Source organism: Peromyscus eremicus, chromosome 15 (genome assembly GCF_949786415.1).
Source record: "Peromyscus eremicus chromosome 15, PerEre_H2_v1, whole genome shotgun sequence".
In the NCBI taxonomy this organism is placed as follows: Eukaryota; Metazoa; Chordata; class Mammalia; order Rodentia; family Cricetidae; genus Peromyscus; species Peromyscus eremicus.
Genome location: NC_081431.1, coordinates 21,009,357 through 21,035,823, shown reverse-complemented (window position 1 = coordinate 21,035,823; position 26,467 = coordinate 21,009,357). Strand labels below are relative to the sequence as shown.

Genomic DNA, 26,467 nt, shown 5'->3' with positions numbered 1-26,467 from the left:
ATGGAGCACCCTCCAAAGGAAACTGTGAGTACAGATGAATTCTCATCCCTGATGCAATTAGGAAAGCTATCTCCTCTGAACTTTCTATTCCATCTTGACCGGGGTCGTTAAAAATTACACTTATTTGACTTTACAGTAGTAGAAAATTTTGATTTTAATTATTTTGTGAGTGTTTTACTTTTAAAAATAACCTAGAACTGTGTGTGTGTGTGTGTGTGTGTGTGTGTGTAGTATAGCTTTTTTTTAAAAAAATAAGAAACTTTTTATTCATTTTACATACCAATCACAGATAACCCTCTCCTCCCTTCTCCCATCCCTCCCCCACCGACCCCTGATTTTCTCCTCCAACAAGGCAAGGTCTCCCATAGGGAATCCTCAGAGCCTGGTACATTCAGTAAGGCAGGTCCAAGCCCCTCCTCCGGCATCAAGGCCATGTAAGGTGTCAATAGGTAGTGGGCTCCAAAAAGCCAGCTCATGCACTAGGGATGAATCCTGATCCTACTGCCAGGAGGCCCCTTAAGTGGATCAAGCCACACAACTGCCTCGCTTATGCAGAGGGCCTAGTCCAGTCCCATGGAGGTTCCATAGCTGTTGGTCTAAAGTTCATGAGTTCCCACTAGTTTGGTTTATAACCTAGAACTTTACACCTATATAATAATAAAAACTCAACAATTACTTGCTGAAGTCAGATATACCATATGGAAAACAACTAGGTAATTTGAAACCAAATAATGCCTTCAATAGTTTGTGTCTCTCTGGAATGACTTAAATTTATAGTCATCTCAGTAATTACTGGCCCTAGAAAACTATTTATGAAAAATAAAGAAACATTAAAATATAAACTCTGTATTGCATGTTTTAGATATAAGAAACAAAGGAATCAATACTCTATAGAAATGGCCTTATGGAAATTTTCCTGGATATTGTTACACACAACTGGTTTCCATTAAATTAAAACATAATTTTGTCTTGATAAGAATATAATATTTTATACTCTAAAAACCAATTACTGAAGCACTAATAATTTACAATTGTGACAAATGAGTAGAAACCAAGTGGAATTTAGATTTTCTTTTACTTTTAGAAATTTTTTTAGTAAATCAAATAAGAGTACATAATACATAATCTATGCTTTTGAATAAGAAGAAAAATATTCACAGTGTGTGACTCATTAAATTAATTGCAAACTATCCCTGACTATTCCTTAAAGTTACAGTATGGTCAACACTTATTAATGTTGTTTAGCCTTTGAAGGGTATAAAATAGCATTTCCTTATTGTCTATCTGAAATTCTGTGATGTTGTTTCATCAGTCCAAGTTTGTCCTTTCTATAGAATATTTTAGATGATTAAGAACTATTAATCTGAGCAATAGCTATTTATAGTTAAAAATTATACAGTTATATTACAGCCCCTCCAACAGTAAGAATTAACAGGGTTAACAAATATAAGCATAGATGTAATGTGGGTGAATGTCTTGGGATGTATAAGAAAGATAGAATTATAAATGTGAGAAGTAGCAACAGAAGCATTATTTATTTTTCTTCTTATAATCTTTAATTGACATAGTAACCACATTCATCCATATTTTGGGATACAGAATAATATTTCAAAACACAAAGAGACTTTCTACCTTATAGGTCATGGAAAGCAGTGGACCAAAGGTTTTGGAAACAGCAGAAGAAATCCAGCACAGAAGACAGGAGGTGTTAGACCAATACCAGAGGTTCAAGCAACGTGTTGCTGAGAGGGGTCAGAAGCTTGAAGAGTCTTATCACTATCAAGTTTTCAGGAGAGATGCAGATGACCTGGAGAAATGGATCATGGAGAAGATGGAGACTGCAAAGGATAAGACCTATGAGCCCACGAATATACAGGTGACTTAGTGCCACAGATGTTCCCCCGACTGACCCTAAGTTCTCTAGAGAGTGAAATGGACTTTTCTTTATGTTAATGTTGAGGGGTGGGTGTAAGCACAACCTGATTGTATGTATAGAATGAAGGCAAAATGGTGGAACGGGAAGTTTACAAATTTAGTTAAGAAAAAGGCTAACATTGCTCCTTCTTTGTAATGTTGGAAATATGAGACAGAAGAAAGAAAAAAGAAACCAAAAACTGACAGTATATCAGCTGTTGAAAATACAAACTCATACTGCATCACATTGACATCTCATTCAGAACTCGCATTCTCATAATTATATAGACGTCATAGAAAGATTAAACCATTTACTATCGACAAAAGTTCTACTTCTACATGATCCCTGTCTTCTACTTCTTAACTTTCAGAATCTTATCTGCAAATAAGACTAATCTAAGTTAGCATTTTATGAGAGCTTACTAGACAAAATAGTAGCTGAAAGTGCAAGAAACTTTTGACATACCATGTGCTTTCAATATTGTGACACTGATGATGAAACAACTGATTTTCTTAAGATAGTAAAAATCATTAGTGCTTCTAAAGCAATGGTTGTCCATTCTTTTCAGTAGTGGCGATTATTCTAGCTTTCCTCAAAATTGTTATTTAATGGCTGTTAAGTTCAAATACAAGGTTGTAGGACAAGAAGTTTGGTGGAAAGTTCTACATCTATCAGTTGCCACGTTGCATAGCAAGATCATAACTGGTGATTGGTATTGAGCAGGGAACAGTGCCATAAGATCTGGGTGATGTATGTGTGCAACAGATTAATTCATATATGACAAAAGCAGAGCTTACTATGAACTTTTAATGGATAATTTCATTTTATGCACGGTGCTTTTTAAAAGAGAACTCAGTGACACCATGTATTACATGGTTTTATTCACATAGGAATCTGTGGAGCCTTGAGTAGAGTATTATTTTATTGATAATTTTCCAAAAGAAGCGCCAACAGAAAAGACTGTCTGTGTGGCCTCTGGGGAGTTGTGTTCAGGTGTTCTACCTTGAGTACACCTTTGTTTGTTTCAGAATGGGATTGTTTCTGCTATGGCCAAGGGAAATTGCTGAGTACAGGTGGGGGAGTGGGAAGTCTGCTTAGAATTGAGAGGAGAAACAAAAGAGTACTTTGTGTTCCCGTGAGACTGCATTTCCTTACTCATAAACTGATTTCTAAACTTCAGGGGAAGTATCAGAAGCATGAATCCTTTGTAGCAGAGGTACAAGTCAAATCAAGGGTGCTTCCTGAACTAGAAGAAATCAGGGAAGCCCGATTTACAGAAGATCATTTTGCCCATGATGACACCAAGGTAAATGAGTTGTAGGGTCTTAAAGTCAAGCCTCTAGTTGCTAATTGTGTTACTAGGGTTTCCGTGGATTGTGCTAGATAAACCTCAATGTAGCTGCCTTGGAACAAGGGCTGAAAATGCTTGTTCTTCATTGAAATTGAGGCAGGAGAAATGACAGATCATCCTTGTGTTTCATAGGTGGAAAAAGATGAGGGTGTAGAAATGTCATTTGGCAGTCCTTATACTTGTCTTTATGTCAAGATCAAGTCCACTTCAGCCTATCCCACATTTCTCAGATGAAATGACTTTTATAAAGACTCTTTCATAATTATTAATTCTGACTTCGAAGTGATGTCTTCCCATTTGAATCTTCTTTGAATTTTTCCCGTTTGCCAGTGAAAGTTTGCTTTTTTCAAATACACCCCATTTCTCACAGTATACCTTTCCATACGTTCCTTTCTATTTACAAAAACAAAACAAAACCCCCCAAGTGCCTAATTTAGAAAAATTTCTTGGATGTCGAGACCTGAACATCATAGTTATTAAATAATCATTTACCACTGTGTGTCTATTCTTTTTTTAATTAATAAAGTTTTTATTCATTTTACATACCAATCACACATCCCTCCTCTTCCCTCCTCCCACCCCTCCATCCTTCCCTCCAAACCCACCCCCCATTCCTTCCTACAAGGCGGTAACACCTCCCATGGGGAGTCAGCAGAGCCTGGTACATTTAGTAAAGGCAGGTCCAAGCCCCTCTCCTTGACACAAGGTTATTTAAGGTGTCCCACCATAGGTAGTGGGCTCCAAAAAGCCAGTTCATGCACCGGGGATGGATCCTGATCCTACTGTCAGTATTCTTAATGTCACAGCTACTTTTTGACTAATTCATATATTCTTTCTGTTATATAAGTACACTTTTTAGCTTATGTATTTTTAAATTGCAAAACCAATTTGTATGACATAATTTTCAATTGAGGCTAGTCTTTCTATATGCATTATAAATATTCTATCCCATGCTAATGTCAGCAAAATAGAAAAGTAACTTTAACTAGAAAAATAATCTGATTAGAAAGTACTAACAAGAAAATCTCAAGTCTTGTTCTTTTGTTTAAAATAGAACTTCTATGTTATAATGCTCTGTGTAAAGTCTTATATTAAGTAAAATATTTAAAACTGGATATGATGGTGTATGCCTGTAATCCCAGAATGGAGAGATGGAGGCAGAAGGGTGATAAGTTCAACTCTAGTCTGTGCTACATAGTAAGATGTTGTTTTCTAAAAACTTATAATGCAAAACAAAACAAAAATGTCTGAGAAGTCTTTAAACAACTATGCATCATCACCTCTGAGGCTTCACTGGACACCACAGTAGGGTTCAGAGAAATGTGTTCCATATCCTACTCTAGGCAATGGAGGGGTCGAAGATACAAGCTTTTTAAAGGATGGCACAGTGCTAGCCAGTTTCCCATGACTGGTGCAGCATGATGTTCTGGTCTCCTCTGGCACTCAAATTCCTCTACATGTTGTCAAACTATATACTACCCAAATAATCTTCTTGTTTTAATTAAAGTGTTTACCAGTTACTCAGCAGGACTGTATCTCTTATACTTTCTGAAAAGAGATCATATGTTTCTCCTATGCTGTTACTATGGCTGTTTGCTGTATGTAGAACATTCTCTGCCTATCATCTATACATCAGGAATCTTTCTGTCCTTAGAGCTCGGGCAAAATGAGCCGTCTTCTATGCAAACACGCTTCAAAGTCATCTGATAGTATTTTTCAATTCTTTAAAATGTCAAGATATTTTAAAACAATTTTCTCTCATGGAAGATCACATGCTTAGTAACTATTTCATATATATTTTTTTCTCTCATTAGATATTCATTGAGTCATTAGTATATGAATGAATAGGAGGAGGGATTATTAATCAGGTATTTTTCTGTATAAGTTTCTTATTCTACACCTCCATATTTCTGCATTCAATTGATAATTTTTAAATCATATTTTATTTATCATTGTATGTGTGTGGGTTTTTTTGTGTGTGCGTGTGTTCATGGTGTGTAGCATGGTATGTTTGCAGAGAGCTTAGGGCATTCTCTCCTCCAACCATAGTTTTCAGAAATCAAACTCAGGTTGTTGGGTTTTCAAGGCAAATGCCTTTCCCCACTGAGCTATTTGCCAGCCCAGCCATTCTTCCTCTCTCCCTTAAAGACTCATCTGATGGAACTTCGCCACCTGTGGGATCTGCTGTGGGAGTTGACCCAAGAGAAAAGTGATGTGCTTCTTCGGGCACTGAAGTTCTATCAGTACTCACAGGAATGTGAAGACATCTTGGAGTGGATCAAAGAAAAGGTACAAGGTTGCATACTCTTGGGTACTTTGAAGGCTCTGTCCAAGCACTCTATTGTCACTCTCTACAGTATAATCAAGTAGTCTGGAGTAGTTGAGGAATCTATTCATGGACTTCATTCTTTAGAGAAAAGGTGAATTTTGGCAAAGATTTGGAGAGATTCTGGAGATTAATGTTGTAGGGCATAAGCCTAAATCTATGGGTGTGATTATGGTAAAGTCAAGACTAACACCATACTTTCAGTATGGTCTAGACTCATTACCCCTCTCTCCCCATGCTGTTTAACTCCCCACTTCAATGGTTTTCCTTACACTCTGAGTCTTGGCTGAAATAATTTTCAACTTTTGTTTCTTAGTACCTATAACTACTTCAAGCATAGTCCCCCAGTTGGGACTGAAGTCTTACACACACAAGAGCTCAGTGCAGTGCTTTTTGCAGATGCTTGATTCAAAGGGAGGCAGAGTAGGAAGAATTGTTCACTTGTCTTCTAAAGCATAGAGGGAACTTCTGGAGACTCCCAACAATCCCCCTGAACTCACCAAAGGATTATCCCAAAAGACACTAATCCCAAGATCAAGGTGTCATCCCAAGACATTCTCCTGCTTCTGGCTTGTCTCAAGAAAGGGGCCCATATGAGTGATCCTGAGAAATTAACAGGGGCTTGAGACTTCAAACCTGCAAAGAAAATTCTAGATTTTTTTTTACTGGTGATTCCGTGGACTTTTTCCTTACTTACAGGAAGCTATAGTGACATTAGTGGAGCTGGGCGATGACTGGGAACGAACTGAAGTCCTGCATAAGAAGTTTGAAGAGTTCCAGGAAGAACTGATGGCTCGGAAGGGAAAAGTGGACAAAGTGAACCAGTATGCTAATGAGTGTGCCCAGGTGAGGTGGAGACAAAAGAGGCATTCCAGAGAAAGGATTCTGGTCGTAAAGAACTCATGGCCACTAGTAGGTGGGATATGAGGAGAGTGTGAGAAAACAGAGGGATGCACCTCCATGGACTAACATGTCATGAGAAGCTTTTTTTCTCCTCTGGTTACAATCTCCCCTTTCTGATCCATAAAAATGCCAGTGTGTGTGTGTGTGTGTGTGTGTGTGTGTGTGTGTGTGTGTGTGTGTGTGTGTGTATGTTCCATGGCAATGGTCTCCCATTGCCTATGAAGCCATGCTTCTTTATACGACAGTGTGACAAGGTATGATATATAAGTTCAGTGTGAAAGTTATTTTTGATATGATGTCATCTTTGTTGGTTTTCTTTTTTAGGAGGAACATCCTAAGTTGCCTGAGATAAAGTCAAAGCAAGATGAAGTAAATACTGCCTGGGATCGTCTCTGGAACCTGGCTCTCAAGAGACGAGAAACTCTTTCGAATGCTGCAGACCTCCAAAGATTCAAAAGGTATGATGGTGAAGGTACAGCACATTGGGTAAAGGCCTAGTGCACCAGAGGCCCTGAATCTGATCTCCATCACTATCTAAAGTAAGGGAGTAGAGGCAAACAATCCTAGCCATCCCAGAAGTGGAAGCTGGTGAATAAGGACTTCAAAAAGTGTCATTTTGGCCTTGATAGGTGTGCCTCAGATTTATTTGTATTAGCCTCTGTCTACTCCTGTTAGCAATTACTTATCAATACCTCAAAAGCCAAAGGCCATCATTTTTTCACCATTGAGATAGCAAATGACTTAAGAAGGCAAAGACCAACTTGATATCCAATATACAGATTTTGGTATCCAAACAATAAAATAGTATAGCTCTGCTGCATTGGCACTGCAGAAGCAAAGAGGTTATGTAAGAATTAGATGAGTTAGAGGGAAAGAGAACGGCATTCGTGAATAACTGCTCACATGTCAGATACGAGAAGTGTCTCTGGTAGCTCAATAGTCAAGAACCCTTGGGCTAGAACATTAGACAAAAAATAACTGACAAGCAAGTACATTTTAAGTTACTTCATGCCAGTTTGTTGAAAAGTAGAGATGTTGCTACTTGTGGGAACTAAGCTGGTCCTGTGGGTCTGTTTGCCCTATCATGCCTGCCATCTTGGTTTGTGGGTGCTCATGACACTGTCTGGTAGGGATGTCACTGAAGCCATCCAGTGGATGGAGGAGAAAGAGCCTCTACTCACCTCTGACGACTACGGCAAAGATCTTGTTAGTTCCGAGGCACTGTTTCACAGTCATAAGGGGCTCGAGAGGAATCTTGCTGTCATGGATGACAAGGTAAGTCTTTGCTGGAGAGATGGCTAGCCCCAGACTTATAAAATGTGTGTGGTGATCCTCCTGCCTAGCACCATCCTCAAGAAGACATAGTCATTTTACACTTTTCAATAAAGGATGGATTCTTCTGTGCTGTTACAGTATTCCTCCTCATTCTAATTCATGTTTGTTCAGTGAGACCACAAGTCTTTACTTATTATTCAAACTGCTTTTATTTTAACACACACATCTGTTTCATATGCTCTCGTAATCTGTGGTATATTTTGCAACTAAAGAAAATACTTCCAAGAAACTCATTGATCGCTCTCACTAAAACACCTTGGGACTAGAGTGTTCCCTCTGAGCACATTTTCATCTGTTGCAGCTAGATCCTGGTTTTTGTCCTTCATATACTGTAAATCAGGAACAAATTTTCTTCTTTCATAATAAACTGAGAGACATTAAAATCTAAATCTATCTTTTCACTCCCTTCTAAAAACTGAAAAGCTCTCATTTCTATGTCTAGAGGAACAGACATAGGCATACTAGAACTCAGAGCAAGCCTATATTTCTGGACAACTTCTGTCCTTTATTTCTTTCCTTGTTACTGACATTTCTGCCACTGTGACCACAATGTCCAGCAGAAACTATGTAAGTGTAGACATGCTTATTTTAGCTCATGATTCTAGAGATTTCAGTCTATCATTTCTTGGCTTCATGTGCTTTGGAAGGGCATCGTGGTGATGGAAAAGTGGTGGAGGACAGCTGTTCACTTAGTGGTTGACCAAGATGTAGAGACAGGAATATGAGAAATGTGTGGAGTTAAATAGAATTCTCAAGAACATGCTTTCCTTGACCTGCTTCCTCCAACTACACCTAGTCTCTTACCTTCTATTACCCTATTCCCCCTACACACAATACCAGATTATAAATCCATCAAGTGATTGAGTAATTAGAGCTCTAGTTGTCTCTAGAAACACTGTTCTCACAGACAGAGAAGTGCTTTACTAGGTTAGGCGTTTATTAACCCAATCATGTTGGCAATCAAAACTTACCATTATACTCCATTTTACAACTTTAGCTACAATTAAGGCAGAAACCCATATGTTTCCAATAAAGAGGCAGAGTACAGAAAGACCACACATGCTTACTCTGAATAAAGCCCTGTCTCCAGGTCCATTTCCAGTGTCCTCTTCCACTATTGTTCATTTCTTGGATTTTTGTTGTTGTTGTTATTGCTGGTCTATTTTCCTCTAGTAAGAAATGCTGAAACTATAGGATTATATGTGTTATGGTAATGAAACTTCAAACTCTCAACAATATCTGATTATGTTTAAATAATTAAAGAAATAATGATGGCATGTGGAAAGTCACCCATGTCTATATTATACTATAGTATACCTGGCCTAAAGCTCAAAAGGAGTCATGTGGTTTTCTTACAAAAGTGTCCTTTATGACTGTACAATAACATCTACAGAGACATCATAGAGAGATGGCGAGAGATAAACTTTGTTCCAAACCTTGCTTCAGACAACGAGCAGAATTACTGAGTGAATAAAATAGTATTTGTCTGTTGTTACTCATATAACATAGGAATAGGAATAATTTCTCCAAAAAAAAGAAAAGAATATTTCTGATGATATTATTGAATGAACAAACATAATATGAGAAAATGCCTATAGAGTATGGAACATAGTATGGATAATAAGGATTTAAAAATTTGTCATTAACATAGGATATTTTATATTAGTAAAGTATGTTCATATAAATATACTTATCAGTTATTACTATTCATGTGATTGTTTTTGTTATACTCTCTCCCATAAAGTTCTGTCAGGAGTCACAGTGCTTGATTTTTTTAGTAGGTTTCTTTCTTATTCCAAAGGTGAAGGAGTTATGTGCCAAAGCAGACAAGCTGATGATTTCCCATCCTGCAGATGCATCTCAGATCCAGCAGATGAAAGCGGATCTGGTCTCCAACTGGGAACGCATTCGTGCCTTGGCCACTAACAGATATGCAAAGCTGAAGGCTTCTTATGGGTCAGAAATTGCATATCTTGTTCTACCTCTTCCAGGGGGTCCCAAAACAGAGAAAGGGTGAAAGGACTCTCAGTTCTCCTGCCTGCTCTGTAGAGGCAAATGAAAATTTAATTTGTCAAAGAAAGTTCTTGTGTTAACTAGTATACTACTCAGTATCATACATCCTTAATCACACCCCTTTATTGTTCCTGTCTGGATAGTTGTAAGATTTTATAAAGCAGACTATAAAGTTGGAAAGATCTTGACTCCAACAAAAATTGTAAATAAGGTTTCAAGCCAAAAAGTCAAAATGACTCCAGAATTGTGTTTTGGCTACCAGCCAAAAGTTATAAAAATTTGTGATAACAAGGCGTCCTTTTAGTAGTTAATTCTTCGAGGTAGTAATCCAACCATCAAGAGATAGAAGATAGTACTCATGGTATCATTATGATTTACAACCAAATGATGAATATTTAACTTTTTGAATGGATAATGACCTTACTAGTAGATTAATAGAATAAATATTATCGAAGCTATTTTTGAGAAAATCCAACTCTCTCCCTACTCTGAGAGTTATAAGACATGTATCCATTTTCTGGCTGCATCATGAGACTTTACTCTGAGGTGGATGTGACCTTAAGGTGACAGAATTGGAACACCCACACAATGATACACCTGTTCTTGGATCTACCACCCTGTGTAGAAAGGCTTCATAACCTACTCCACTGCAGGGGGAAGGGAGAGAGACATGGTATTAGGACAAGGTGAACCTTACATGCCATTACTTATGCCACTCATAACCTTTTGTTCACAGTCCTTTCAAATCAGATATCTCCTTCCTGTCCTGTATCCTGTTTTTCTCACAGGTACCATCGGTTCTTATCTGAATATGATGAGCTCTCAGGTTGGATGAAGGAAAAGACAGCTCTGATCAATGCTGATGAGCTGCCAACAGATGTAGCCAGTGGGGAAGCACTACTAGCCAGACACCAGCAGCATAAGGTAAGGAGCAAAGGCTTCCCTACTAGGAGAAAGGATGGAAGGATTTTGTTCAATATTGAGAAATCCAGGTCATTTCTTGCTGCATTTGAGACATTCTGCTTTGTGACCACAGCATGAGATTGACTCCTATGATGACCGATTTCAATCTGCTGATGCAACTGGCCAAGATCTGCTGGATGGCAATCATGAAGCTTCTGAGGAAATTCGTGAGAAGGTAAGCTGCTTTCACACAATGTGTAAAGTTTCAGTAATATATTCAGCCCTAATCTATCTCATGCTCATATGGTAATCTCTCTTTGAAAAGAGGGAAAGAGACACCTAAACATGTTAATGGTGTGTCTGGAGTCTACCTAGTCCTCATCACATATGCAATGGCTAAGCCGAGTCACTCAAAATCCTCACAAGATGAATGATTGCTCTGCTTTGGATATTACTACATCAATTCTCTGACTAAACACCTCATTTGAAACCTTTATACAATCTTGCATCATTGCTTTATTTTATCACACCATCACACTCATCTCTAGATGGTAAATTAAGTGATGTGTGTACCTTAATAATCTTTGGGTCTCCTACAATGTCTAGTCCAGTGATGTGCACCTGGACCATTTCTGCTCTCCTCTATACAACACTCAAATTAAGCTGATGTTTCACCACTGATAAGGAAATCATCAGATGTCCACCCATTTTTCTTCAAAGTGAAATGGATAACATAAGTATTCATGACATGGCAATATAATTTTCTTATGGTCTGATGTTATTCATCATCCCTGATGCTCCTCACTAACTCTGTAAATTTCTTGGTACAAAAGTCCTTATACTCTCTGTAGTTTCATTCCCTAGGTCTCCCTACCTGAATTAATCTTTTCTTCTTTTTTTAAACATATAAAGCGTGTTATGTCTCTTTCATGGCATGTATCCTACTTTTCCATACTGCACTTACTTGCTTGCCTGGTGGGACCTTAGAAGAATAGCTCATTTCTTACTCATTTTCGCACTTTTCAAATAGCATTGCATTTATTAGCTGCTCAGTAAGTGGAGGATAAAATTTATTAGTTAATTTTTTTCTGATACAATGTCCCTTCCTTTGCTAAGATGACAAAACTAGCCAACGACTGGGCTGCCCTGCTGGAACTATGGGACAAGTGTCAGCATCAGTATCAACAGTGCCTGGATTTCCACCTCTTCTGCCGAGACAGTGAACAAGTGGATAGTTGGATGAGCAGACAAGAGGTAACAGGAGGCACCGGGCCAGTCTTCAGATATCACTTCTTCCATTCTTTATTTACCTCTTTGACTACTATCAGCACCCGAGAAGTTATTTCTTTTGGACAAAATTGTCTCAGGAACTGCAGTATGATCCATGGCAAAAAGTAAAGACAAGTTTGCTCTCTAAAGCTGCTGCTACAATCCCCTTCATGTGCAAAAGCATAGAAAAATATTTAATTACAAGCTGAGCATAGTGAGCATGCATGCAATCCCAAGACTCAGGATGCTGAGTCCATAGGAGGGTCAGAAGTTTGAAAACAGTCTGTTCTGCCTAGTGACACTATCTCTAAAGCTTTGTTTAAGTATGCAGCACAGAGATTTTTGACTACAGTTAAAGAAAAATAAAATGAATACCAAATTGGTAAGGGCTCAGGAAGAAAATTTTATAATAAGTCAGACAGGGTTAATGAACAGACTTCTTAGAGAAAGAATGTAGTCTTCCTGGAGTAGTTTTGAGAACTCTAAATAATATTTAGTTAGTTGTTGAGAGAAATTCATGTGAATAGATCCAGAGATAAAGGTAAGAAAGTCGCATGCAAGCATTAAAAGACTGAGAGTCTAAGCTCATGGTATTTGAAGTTAATTTCTACATAATATTCTTATCTATGCAAATTCTCACCTTGCTCTCCAGTTCCCTAGACTCCTTCCTTTGTCCTTGTCTCTGAGAAACTCCAAGAGGAAAGGGTCTTACCAGTGAGGAAATCTAGGATGTGTCTTTCTGTCTTCTACAGGCTTTCCTAGAAAATGAGGACCTGGGAAACTCAGTGAGCAGTGTAGAAGCCCTTCTTCAGAAACATGATGACTTTGAAGAAGCGTTCACTGCCCAGGAAGAAAAGATTATAGTAAGTAATGATTCTGGTTGAACATTAGTTTCTTGTTTCCATACACTGTTTCCATACATGCCTCTAAACAGAATCACCGTTGTGACTATAAAACCTAACATCAGGGCTGTTGTTGTGAATTGCCACCCCTTCCTTTGTTGTTGATAATATCTACTTACATGTCTTAAAATGCTGTGGTTTGGTTCTGTGAGCATATAGATTGTTTATAGTATGAAAGTGAAAACCAAATCAAGATTTATCTTTTGGGGAAAAAAGGAAAATATCCAAAGCAGTGATAATAATACCCATTTCATCAATAAATTTCTTGGTCTACAAAATACATTTAGGAAGAGGTTTCAAGATGGTAGGACATCTTCTAATGAAGCACATACTTTGTATTATGTATTTTGAATTGTAAATAAAAATGCTAGATCCATATTCAATATAGAATCATCATTTAACTATTTCAAATGTTTTTCCTTTTAATAATATTTTAATGTACTTTCTTCTCTCAAAGTTTTCATGTTTAATCATATACATTTTCCTGAAGCATTACTTTCCTTTAATATATTATCATATTCATTTTTATTTTTTTCATCTAATGCTAGTATAGAGATTTTCTGTGAAACTTAGGTTACAATATGCCATAAAATTTATCAATATATGAGAAGGACTTCAAGAGCATGATTAATATGTAAGGGATAAAATACACTGTCTATCTTTAATTATCTCCTAAAGTAGTACACAATAGACACAGACACACACACACACACACACACACACTATGTATATATATATATATACATACATACACACACACACATATATATCATCACCAACACTTGCATAGAAAATAATAAGTGAACTCTAAATCTCCCCTACTAATTAATATCACAATAAGGTGACATTTTATTAATTAATTTCTATATCTATTATACATACTCACTGGTAAAAAGCTGAGTATAGAGTAATTCATATTATTGCATTATAACATATTTTATATATTCCTATCCCAACTAATAAATACATTCTGAACTTTAGCAATTTGAGGGACTGATGAATGAATATGGATAAAAGTTGTTTTTTATACTTCTTCTCCCCTTATTTCAGTGTAGCTATAAACAGAAATATAGCTACAGATGCATATAATAGATTGCTGGATGGGCTAGACAGAATAACTGATAAGAAAATGATATTGGTTCTAGCCTTGATAGTTCTTCTTCTGTGTCTACTCATAGTGACATCTAAATTCATGCACTATAACCTAGACTGGAAAAAATATAGTGCAGAAAAGATAATCATTAAGCCTAGAGTATACTTTCTGAAGTACAAGCATATCAGAATTTATAACTAGGATCCAGGCCTTCTAATCTTCAAGATTAGATTGTTGTACTTATACATTGGTATTCTTTATCTTAAAGAGGTACTCGAACTGGGGCCACTCATTTAACTGTTGCTGAGGCAAAGTCATTGTATTTTTTTTTCAGACCTTGAATGAGACTGCAACCAACCTTATTGAGAATGACCACTACGACTCTGAGAACATTGCTACTATTCGTGATGGGGTATGCCCAAGGCCCATGGCCTCTATCTGTCTTTCCTTCTCTGTTGCTGTGGTAAAACACTGACTAAGCCGGGCGGTGGTGGCGCACGCCTTTAGTCCCAGCACTAGGGAGGCAGAGCCAGGCAGATCTCTGTGAGTTCGAGGCCAGCCTGGTCTCCAAAGCGAGTTCCAGGAAAGGCGCAAAACTACACAGAGAAACTCTGTCTCGAAAAACCAAAAAAAAAAAAACACTGACTAAAAGTGACTTGAGGGAAGAAATGGTTTATTTGGCTTTCAGGGTACAGTACATTATAAAGGGGAGCCAAGGTAGGAACCTGGAGGCAGAAACTGAAGCAGAGACCATGGAGGAGTGCTGCTTACTGACTTAATCCTCATGGCTTGCTCAGCCTGCTTATTTATAAAACTGAAGACCACCTGACCAAGGGTGGCACTGTCCACAGTGGGAAGGGCCCTCTCACATTAATCATTCATCAAGAAAATGTCCCCACAAATATGCCCACAGGTCAGTCTTATGGATGCAATTCTTGAAGTTTGAACTTTCCATGTGACTAGTTTGTACAAATTGATCAAAAGTAACCAATGCATTTCCTGTGTGCTGGGATCAGGAAAAGCATTGGGGGAAAGACGGTCAGGGTGTGCAATAACCTCAACTGTCTATATTTGCTTTTGTTGGCTGTGGGCTTATTCACAGATTAATGGATGGATGGGTGTGTGTGTGTGTGTGTGTGTGTGTGTGTGTGTGTGTGTGTGTGTGTGTGTGCTTCACAGCTGTTGGCCAGATGTGACGCCCTGCGTGAAAGGGCTGCTGCTCGACGAAAATTGCTGGTAGATTCACAGCTTCTCCAACAACTGTATCAAGACTCAGATGACCTAAAAACCTGGATCATTAAGAAGAAAAAGTTGGCTGATGATGAAGATTACAAGGTAGGGGGATTTGTTCAACCTTGTTTATACCTATTGGCATATCAATTGGATTCACAGAATTGTAGTTTGGAGCTAAAGGCACCTGATGACCTTCATTTACAGATGACAAAACAGAGCATGAAAAAATGTGATGGCTCCCCTAGGGCTGTACGCTTAGATAAAACCCAAGGGTCTGGATTCTGGTTTTGCCATACCCTTTCTTTCTCCTCTCTCAACCGGACCACCTTTTAGTGTCCTTAACGGATGATGGGCAAGGATGCTCCATGCTTGGATATTTATAGTCCCTCTAGTGTACCTTCTGCTCTTCTACATACCTCTCTCATTGGTGAACCTTTAAGGCATATTCTTTTTATATTCCCAAGAAGGTCTCAAACTCAAAATCTTCCTACCTCAGTCTCCTGAGCGGCTAGAATTAAATCTGTGTGCTGACACCATAACTGATCCTTCTATATACCTTTGCAATTGATAATATTGTGCCTGGTTCAAGTCATTCACTCAAATTCTTTTTTTTTTTGGTTTTTCAAGACAGGGTTTCTCTGTGTAGCTTTGCGCCTTTCCTGGGACTCACTTGGTAGCCTAGGCTGGCCTCGAACTCACAGAGATCCACCTGGTTCTGCCTCCCGAGTGCTGGGATTAAAGGCGTGCGCCACCACCGCCCGGCTCACTCAAATTCTTTAAAGCTAAAGTAAGTGCAGAAGAAAGTTAAGCATTTTGGTAATGTAGACTCACTCCCTCAACTTTCTGGCTGGAAGGAACCAATTCTTTATTTTATGAATGAAGAAGCATGCTTCTGAATTGGAAGGTGTCCAAAGCTAACTAGTTATTTAGAGCATGTTACCTGTAAAGATTGAAAGCATAGACTCTCACATGCAACCTGGGCTTGAAATTTTGCCCTGTAGTCTTTTAGTTTCTATGACTGTGAAAGTTGCTGGGGAATCTTTAGACTACTGATTTCTTTTCATTAGAGTTGTGCCAATGCATGCTTTCACTCACATATGTAATGACAAGCTATTATGTGCACACGTGTATACAGCTTCTAACCTTTCACATTAACTATCAAGGCTCAGATTAGTCTCTCAGTTTCTAGGCTAATATTGAAAGTATCTACTTTTCTATATTTGCTTTATTCATATATGTATACTTGGTTCATACCTTAGGTAATTGTGAACATTTTACTTCACCTTTCACTCTATGGAAGTACAAAGCACGTGTTTGCATTTTCTATAGAAGTAGCAGTTCTTGTGTGCCCAGAGTAAACAGAATTCTAAAATGCAAATGCATAGGTGGTATATGTACTGAAAAAGAAATGGAAAAATAATTTTCATCTCTCACAACAGCTCAGACTGATGACTCATGCTTGCATGGGGTCTTGTTAATAATCTTCATGACCTAGTGATGGAAGGCTTAGACATTCTTCCTTGTGTATAGGAAAAAATGGCCACATGAGTTTCCTAAGCAATGGGAAAGAATCCTTTTCTTTGTCTTCCCTTCTTTGTTATGTTTACTTTATTGTGATACTTCTTTACATGAGTTCTGTATTTATTTCCCTACCACTCTCCCCCTCTAACTCTTCCCTTGCCCCTCCCTGTATTCTTTTCTTAACATTTATAGCAATGTAACTCCTTGCCCTCAAAATCTCTTTTTTTAATAACTTTTATTGAGTTTTCTCTTTAACAACTTCATGGATTATGAATTGCATTCTTCCTTTTTTCTTGTTATAACGTCCAAACTCTCTAATCTTTCTCCCACACTATTATTCCACCTTGCCCCTACAAACTCCTTTCCCACATTCACGAAATTTTCTGTTATTGTTTTATGTTTGTGAGTTTGGTTCAAGGATTTTATTCCTTAGCTTTGGCGGGGGGGGGGGGGTTGTGCTCGCATGCACACACGTGCACATGCTCCTGTGGCACTGACTTTATTGACCTGAATCATCTGTGTGATCATGGATTTGGAGCTATACGTGCATTGGAGCCTAGTGAACTCATTGGCAGATGAACAACTAAAGACAGTAAATACTCTTCCTGCTGACCTGTGATTGACTGTTGATAGGCCCACTATAACGCAGCCCATTGCAATCATCAGTCACACTTGCAGTCAGATCATGACTTCATTGGCTGTGCTGTGCCCAGCATTTCGCATCCCTTCTCCCTACCCTTTGATTCTTATATTCTTTCCACTCTCTTTTTTGGATGTTCCCTGAGCCTTATATAGCTCGCAACCTTCATTTATTGTCAGCACCTTCATCAGCCATGTATCTCTGCATTTACCATCATTTATTGCAAACATGATTCTCTGATTAAGGCTGGGAGTAACATTTGTCTATGAATATAAACATAAATGTTTATGAGGCAGTTTGACACTGTGACGATTTACATGAGTAGTTACCCCTGGAAAATAAGACCGCCTCAGCCATGCCCTTTTGACTAGCTTTATAGCACCAAATGTGAGTTCGCTTTGGGAGAACAAGCTTCAAATCTAAGCAGAGAACAGTTGTTTACTCCAGTGGCGGTCCTGCCTCCAGTTCACCAGTAGGTGCGTTCATCTTGCATGTTAGTGTTCTACGTAGTAGAATTCACAGCTGAGTAAGATTGTTGCTGCCTTCTCTCTACTAGCCAAGGTTGTTGATGCCTTCTGTCTACTAGCCTGATTGGTACTATGAAAGATAATGAACATGGAATCTTCCAGCTCAGTTCCAATTTGGTTTTTCTATAGAGTCTCACCATCTTCCTTGTTTTTCTTAAAATGTCTGTCCTTCCTTCTTCAAGCAGTGATTTCCTTGATTTTCTCATCTTCTCTCAGGATGTACAGAACTTGAAGAGCCGGGTTCAGAAGCAACTAGACTTTGAAAGGGAATTGGCAGCTAATGAGATTATGCTCAACAACCTGGAGAAAACTGGCAAGGAGATGATTGAGGATGGTCACTACGCCTCTGATGCTGTGGCCGCTCGCATGAGTGAGGTTGCCAACCTCTGGAAAGAGTTGATGGAGGCAACAGCACAAAAAGGTTAGGAGCAAAGGTTTGCGTAAAGGATAATTCAATTCTTAAGTTCTGAAATCTACTATTTCTCTCTTTAGCATCAAGTTATTTGGTGAACTGTTTGCAATGGGACCCTAGCCATTTGCTTCCCCATGTCCTCTGGTCATCAACATTTAAAATCTAGTCTAAATATATCACATTATATATTTAATCCTTTAAATGTTTTCTTTATTTATACTGGGGTTTTGTTATTTTTGTTGTTGTTGAAACTTCATTTTTTCTTCAATTTTCTCCTAAATTTTTATTTTCTTTTTTAAAATATTTTTATTTTATAATTAACTTAATTTCACATATCGGCCACGGATTCCCCTGTCCTCCCTCCTCCCACCCTCCACCCTTCTTCCCCCCCAATCCACCTCCCATTCCCACCTCCTCTAAGGCAAGATCTCTGTTAAAATATTGAAAGCCACAAATTTGGTATTGGTTTTGTATCTAAACCTAATATGCTAGAGTTTTTTATGCTATTTTTTAACTTATTTTGGTTATGTAAACTAGATATATAAAAGGGTCATAATATAAAGTGTTAAAATTGACATTAAGAGTTTAGGAATGAGAAGATTGTTGATATTACACACAATGGTCCTATATATTTTGTTCTTATAGAGTTTAATAAAATGCTTCTTTTTTTGCCTATGTAGAAATTGAGCAGACCCTGTTGTAAGTTTTCAAATACGTATCTCTAACCTATTTTTTCTTGCATCTTACATTTGTAAATTAGCCATTTGTCTGTCAGTAATTATTACAAATGATGTTTTCTCTATCGATATCTGCGTTGTTACAACTTTCATCTGTAGACAGGATTTTGACCTGGGTATAGAAAAGGGTGTAGAAGATATTACATTAGTTTCTTTGAATGTTATCCTGATTTGGGGCTTAAGGAAAAAAATGTAATGTTTTAATAAGATGTAATGACTACGTTCCACAGCAGGAGACATAGTAATTGTTTTGAAGAATAATAATGCAAATAACTCAAGGTAATAGAATAAAGAATTAGCCAAATATAATGGGAATCATGAAGGTAGCTCTAGAAGATAAAATAATGAATCATGGTTTTTGATGAAAGACAGTCACTAGTAGTAAGGCTAGCCATACTCCAAACAACCTCAGAATTTCAACTTACCCAGCCTCAAAGTTTAGAAAATGTGATGTTTGGATTTGAATCTCATCCAAAGAAGGGTCTGTATAATGTAAGTGTTGACAACTAACAAGTAGAACTACATTTCACCAGACTATGTAACTTATTGTTTATGTTTTGATAACATCTCCATATTTAAAACCAAATACCACCAAAATTAGTACTAACTTAAGATGACTTCTTCTATAATGGGATGTGAGATTGTAACACGAATCTTAAATGGTCTTATTAAACAAAAAACACAGAGCCAGATATTGGGGTAAATTCTGAAAGATCAGAGGAATAGGACAAGCCAAAACCAACCTTACTTTACCTACTTCCTATATACCCATGCCTATATTCCTTTCTGTTGTGCTAACTCATTTTCTCTCTCCACCCAACTACATCACTTCCTCTTCCTGCCCAGCTATGTCACTTCCTGTCTGTCTGTACAGACTTCCAGACCTTTATGGTTAACTAGTGTTGGAATTTAAGGCATGTGCCACCACACCTGACTCTGTTCCCAGTGTAGCCTTGAACTCACAGAGATCCAGATGGATTCTTGCCTCCCGAGTGATAGGATTAAAGGCATGTGCTACCATTGCCTGACTTCTATGTTTAATATAGTGGCTGGCTTTACCCTCTGATCTTCAGATAAACTTTATTGGGGACACAGATAAAATATCACCACATGAGATGGTTCTCTAATTTTTCTCTTTGGAATGTCCAAATATATTTCTCCCTAAGTTGAGGGATGGGGTATTATAGTGTGCAGAGAAAAAGCCATAATTCTCTGTGTCTTCTCCCCTAGGGACTCAGCTACATGAAGCTAACCAGCTGCTACAGTTTGATAACAATGCAGAAGACCTGAAGCACTGGCTAGAGGATGTAGAATGGCAGGTTACCTCTGAAGATTATGGGAAAGGCCTGGCGGATGTGCAGAATCTACTGAGGAAACATGGACTTCTGGAGTCAGCTGTGGCTGCTCGTCAGGTTTTTAGTTTTTTTGCTAATTGTAGAAAACTGGACATATACTCTATGCATATGCATAATCTATAATTATTATTATTCCTACTAAGTTATCAGGAAACCAAAGGAAATTTTTCAAAAACTTAGTTGGTGGACTGCCTCTTTCCAATATCTCCCAAGTCCTTTCATTCTCCTGAGCATGTCCACTAGAAACTGATGACCAATGTAAGCATTTACTGACTCTTCTAAATATTATGCCAATTTCTCAGTCTAGAATCCTAGGCTTTTTTAGACAGCCACTTTTCATTTGCTCATTTGTAGCTCATTTCACATTAGTCTGTACCAATACTATCACCTATAATGTAAGAGCTTCCCATTCTGGTATTCTGTATCCATGTAATCTTACTGATCATTTTTAAAAATATTATAATCCTACCTTCACAGAACATTAAATTAATAGGGCCCCTATTATTAATATTAATATTATTATTAATAGAGTATTTGAAAAATCTCATCTCATCCATTCTTTATAAATTATATAATTTCCCAACACACATTGTTTTTCTCCACCAGAATCAAGTGGACAACCTCACAGACTTGGCTCTGCATTTTGAAGAAATAGGCCATCCTGACTCTGGGGACATCCGTGCAAGGCAGGAATCCTTGGTGTCCCGCTTTGAAGCTCTGAAAGAGCCATTGACCATGAGGAAGAAGAAACTCACTGACCTACTCAAGCTACTTCAGATTTGCAGAGATTCAGAAGATGAGGAGGCCTGGATCCAGGAGACTGAACCCTCAGCAGCTTCCACCCATCTGGGTCAGTGAAACATAATCAGACTGAGCAGTCAGGAAAGGACCAAGTTCTCCAGATTGAGAGAACAAGATACAGCAGTGACGGGATAAAAGTTTACTCTTGGCTCTTCCACACCAGACTCATGAAACTTTGTTCTGACCTCCACCAATGTTTAATATTTAAAAATTGTGCCAACAGATGCACCTTATAAGATAGATATGAACAATGGCCTGAATTCAGGCCTTTGGAAGCTGTGGAGTGCTTAGCTTTCTGAAGATTGAGCTGAAATTTGTTTTGTCGATACTTCTTTACTGAGAAGTAATGGTTAATGCTTGAAGTATCAAATATATTTGTCTGGGTTATTGGTGACCCTTTGAGAATTATATGACCTACCATAAAGATTCAAAAGTAAAGTGTAGATATACAATTGTCTTACACTTTAGAACTTATTAATTAATAAGTGTGACTTCCAGGATAGTTGCCTTGATGTTCAGGAAAAGCACACACAAATATTGCACAACTTTACGCAGATGTACTGGGAGTATCTATGAAAGGCCACAGAGGGATAAATCTGCAAAAAGTTCATAAAAAAAATCCTGATTCTTGTTGAAGCAGCATGAGAGTGTCTGGAGAGATATTGTTGTTGGGTTTTTTACTCTTTTTACTCTTTTGGCTCTTTGTTCTTTTGAGGGGTCCACCACCTAGCTCCCAAATAAATACACACAGTGGCTTATTCTTAATTATAAATGCCCAGCCTTAGCTTGGCTTGTTTCTTACCAGCTTTTCTTAAATTAGCCTGTCTACCTTTTGCCTTTGGGCTTTTACCTTTCTCTATTTCTGTATACCTTTCATTATTTCTTACTCCATGGCTTGCTGTATAGCTGGGTGGCTAGCCCCTATGTCCTCCTCCTCCTTTTCTCATTCCTTCTTTTTTTCCTTCCAGATTATCCTTCTATTTATTCTCTCTACCTGCCAGCCCCGAATATCCTTTCTCCTGTCTAGCTATTAGCTGTTCAGCTCTTTATGAGACCAATCGGGTGTTTTAGACAGGCAAAGTAACAGCTTCACAGAGTTAAACAAATGCAACATAAAACAATGCAACACATCTTTGCATCATTAAACAAATGTTCCACAGCATAAACAAATGTAACACATCTTAAAATAATATTCCACAACATACTGTAATGCCAGGTACAGGGAAGAAAGTCTGGAAATTAGAGGGGTTAAGTATGCTGAGGAAGCAGGGAAGGTGAAGATAGATGAAATTCTCAGTGGTCATATTTGTGTGGTATTAATATTGGGCAGCAGGTGAAGCATGTTTTATAAGCAAGTCCTATTCACATGGATAATATCAAACCTTGAATTCTTTTTCTCCATAGGCAAGGACTTGGTTGCTGCCAAGAATCTTCTCAACAGACATGAAGTCATCTTGGCAGACATTGCCAGCCATGAGCCACGCATTCGAGTAATAACAGAGAGGGGAAACAAAATGATAGAGGAAGGTATGTGTGATTGATTTGCCCAAAACCTCACCATGACAGACCTTGGGGAAGAAATTTAGATAATCTTAGTACTTAAAGTGAGTTTCAAAATAGATGGCATCACTTTCCAATTTAATAAAAAAATTCCCTTTGAGTATTTCTGATAGAGCAGTATTCATTGTGTTTTTATAATCCTTCTGTAGAAGATGTTCAAACACTTTTGAGGATTATTTATTGCATATCTAAATTCATTAATATAAATCAATTTTAGTCTAAATTATCAATATGCTTCTTTGGAGAAGTTGCAAAATTCAAATCTAAGTTTCAAAGCCTTGTAAAACACGAGATTTTTTTCTATGTAAGGCCTTCCAAATATCTAAAAGCTTTGCTTCATCATTCCCTTAAATTTTTTATTTTATAAAACTTTAGTGACTATTCACATGCTTGTCATCCATACTTAGAAAGCTCTACTCTCTAAATAGAATGTTCAGATTTGAGCATCATATGCCAGGTATGGACAAGCAACCCAGGTTACAATCCTCCTGTTAACTAATCAATTATTAGTATCTAGTTTTTAAAAGTGTAGGTTGAAATAGAGTTTGCTGAGAAATTTTGAGTTCTGAACTCAGTTACTCAAACCAATGAAATTTATTTACCTTTGTTGTTGTTGTTGTTTAACCATTTGTTTGTTTTATAATTCTATCTTGCCATAGCACATAACTTTTTGATTCTCTAAATCTCTGACTATAGATGCTGATATTTTTCTATTTCTTATTATGTGCTCATCAGTTCTTATTTTATAATGTTTTGGAAGTTTATTATTATATGCAAATACAGCTGAGGTATTTGTCTTTCTGATCACTTGTAATTTCTACAAGATGAAATATCCATCTTTGTTCCCAGAAATATTCCTTTTTTCTGAATCTACTCAATGTTTTTTAATGTGATCATTTGGTTTGTCTTTTAGTTAGTTTTTACCTCAAAATTTCATGTTTAACTTCTTATATGGTAGCTATTGATAAATATAATCATATGTGTGGCAGCTTAATAGGGGTACTCCACATTGTTTTAAGTTTTTATAGGTATTCTGAGAGCAAAACATTGGGAGCGATTATTCTAGGATCTAAAATACATATTTTAATTTATAACAATTTAACCTTAAATAATATAGCATTTCATGTGTAATGAAACATCTTCTAGTGCACTCTTCCATTTTCATCTTTTTCCTGCTGTTACACATTTTAATTTTGTTACCTTATAAATCTTTCGATGCTTTAACATTATTTTGACTTTAATTTTCAATTAGCTTTGAATAATACTGATAAATAAGAAATTTCTCTCCATATGTTTACCTCTTCTGCTTTTCCTTGCTCCTTTGTGCTCATTGAGCTTACCATCTGCACTGCTTTCCTCCTACTTGAACTTCTGGAGGACCTTGTAGTGTGATCAGCTAACCATAAGTCCCTTTGCTTCTGTTCATACGAAAGTCTTCATTTATTTTACATTCATTTTTTTTTCAAATGTATTTTCATTGCGTGTCAAAGTAGCTTCCTTAGGCCTTAAAGATGCAAGTATGTTGCCCTCAGGGCTGCGGTTTCTGATTTGAAGTCTGATGTTGTACACTGTCTGCCATGAATCTTCGTTTCCAAGCTACTGAACCTTTCCTCTTTATCATTCATATTTGTTTCTTCGGTATAACAGCCATAGGGCTTCTTGGATCTTCATTGTGATTCTTCAGACAGACTGTACCATTGGACTACTTTAGAGATAAGTCTAGTACTAACATACCTTTCTAATGACCCTACTTTGCGTTAATGGTATCCTTTCAGTTCATTGGGTTGTAGTTTACCTACCTGCAGATTTAGATGAGTCCTAAGGACTGTATGACGGCTGCCTTCACACCACTTCTCATCTTCTCTTTGCATGTATACAAATGACTCATTAGGCAGACATCCTAAGGGACCTCACTGAACATCTTTGAAGCTCCTCCTCTGTGAAGACCCCGTCTCTTGTGTTCTCTGTCTCACAAGTTCTAGTTCTTGAATTTCCCATTCTCTATCTCATTAACTTGGATTTAGCTTGGGTTAGTTTCCTGGCATAGAACCTCCAAACTATCCAGGACATAAGCTATAGCATCATGAGAGCATGTCTCATCTTTTCCTTTTCCTTTCCTTTTAGTAATGCTCTGAAAATCATTATACTTTCCATATTGACCAGTTTTGTACTTTTAAGGCAAAATGGAGATCTGCTAGTCCTTCTGCTGAATCTAGAGAACAAATGGTTTTCATCCTCTGAGCCTTATAGCACTCATGGGTGTCTTATTTTTGTGTATGTATTTCTTAGCTTAAACCAACTCACTTTCTATCACATATATACATCTATCGCCCACCTATTGCTGCTTAATCTCACTTAAGACATTCCAACTCCCAGGAATTCTATTGTAAGCCTTACTAAATTTAGCATCATCTTCTTGCCTCTTGTTTTTCTCCATGGTTTGATGAGGATTAGAACCCAACAGCTATGAACCAGGGTCATACTCACTGTGCCTATACCTACTCCACAGGACACTTTGCTGCGGAAGACATAGCATCTAGGGTTGAGAGCTTGAACAAAAATATGGAGTCTCTCCATGCTCGAGCTATTAGACGGGAGAATGATCTCAAGGCCAGTGTCCAACTCCAACAGTACCTGGCAGATCTGCATGAAGCAGAAGCATGGATTAAAGAGAAAGAACCAATCGTAGACAATAAAAACTATGGAGCTGATGAAGAAGCAGCTGGGGTAAGATGGGGTGGAATGACCATGGTCCAGTGAATAGTCACCAAATTCCATCAAATGCTAGATTATCTCGTTTCAGCAGTGATTTTTTTTCTGTTTGCCTTGATCTGCTACAATATACCCAAAGTTAATAGAGACCCCAAAGGGACATGACATTTTTTTCTAATCTCACAGAATTCCATAGGTCCTATAAAGAATACTTAAATCCAAAGTCTGTGATCAAAGATTTATATCTGTCTCAGTCCTATTCTGAACTTCTCAGAGTCACCCAGAGTCACTTCTATAGGCTAACTATACCTTTAAAATGGGAACCTTAGACGTTAAGAGCACTGGCTGTTCTTCCAGAGGTCCTGAGTTCAAATCCCAGCATTGTGAGATGGTGGCTCACAACCATCTACAATGAGGTCTGGTGCCCTCTTCTGGCCTGCAGGCTGAACACTCACTGTATACATAATAAATAAATAAATGTTTAAAAAAATGGGAACCTTAACTCTTTTATTGAAGAGAAATAAGACAGACATTTTGGGACAGGAGGAACCTTAAGGATCATAATTACTTTCAATCACTCTTACATCCACTGCTATGTTCAGTGTCATATGGAAAGCATCATATCTATAAAGTAAATTTAATTAGCTTTAGAAATAGTGTGTGTTTTAAGTTTTTCTGATATGAATCCTACAAAGCAACATTATCCATAGTATTGTTTACAGTCACACCCTCTCACAGCTGTGATATGTCTTGGTTACAGTTTGTGTAAATCTTAGTTAATTTTGATTTGAGCAAATACATTGAAATTGTTATTCATTTGTTTACTGAAATTTCCTTGAGTTTTGCTTGCAAATGTGATATGAAAAGGAATTTTCTATTACAGAAGTAACTGATTTAACCCAATCACATAATCCATTAGTAATAGTCACTGAAACACCTCCCTGGCATTCTTGCTGTTT

The 26,467-nt window shown here is 37.6% G+C and overlaps 1 protein-coding gene across 2 annotated transcripts in view; it reads left to right on the top strand.

Moving 5' to 3' along the window:
- Spta1 (spectrin alpha, erythrocytic 1) overlaps nt 1-26,467 on the top strand; it is a 72,714-nt gene continuing 46,247 nt past the window's right edge. For both annotated transcript variants that reach the window (XM_059280309.1, XM_059280311.1), the window contains exons 1-19: nt 1-24; nt 1,640-1,876; nt 3,096-3,221; nt 5,415-5,555; nt 6,292-6,438; nt 6,820-6,953; nt 7,626-7,770; nt 9,632-9,786; nt 10,632-10,767; nt 10,880-10,981; nt 11,863-12,000; nt 12,768-12,878; nt 14,345-14,422; nt 15,190-15,345; nt 18,148-18,352; nt 20,311-20,492; nt 21,042-21,285; nt 22,641-22,763; nt 25,306-25,523. In XM_059280309.1, the coding sequence (XP_059136292.1) occupies nt 1-24; nt 1,640-1,876; nt 3,096-3,221; nt 5,415-5,555; nt 6,292-6,438; nt 6,820-6,953; nt 7,626-7,770; nt 9,632-9,786; nt 10,632-10,767; nt 10,880-10,981; nt 11,863-12,000; nt 12,768-12,878; nt 14,345-14,422; nt 15,190-15,345; nt 18,148-18,352; nt 20,311-20,492; nt 21,042-21,285; nt 22,641-22,763; nt 25,306-25,523 (2,802 nt within the window). The remainder of the gene's footprint in view (nt 25-1,639; nt 1,877-3,095; nt 3,222-5,414; nt 5,556-6,291; nt 6,439-6,819; nt 6,954-7,625; nt 7,771-9,631; nt 9,787-10,631; nt 10,768-10,879; nt 10,982-11,862; nt 12,001-12,767; nt 12,879-14,344; nt 14,423-15,189; nt 15,346-18,147; nt 18,353-20,310; nt 20,493-21,041; nt 21,286-22,640; nt 22,764-25,305; nt 25,524-26,467) is intronic.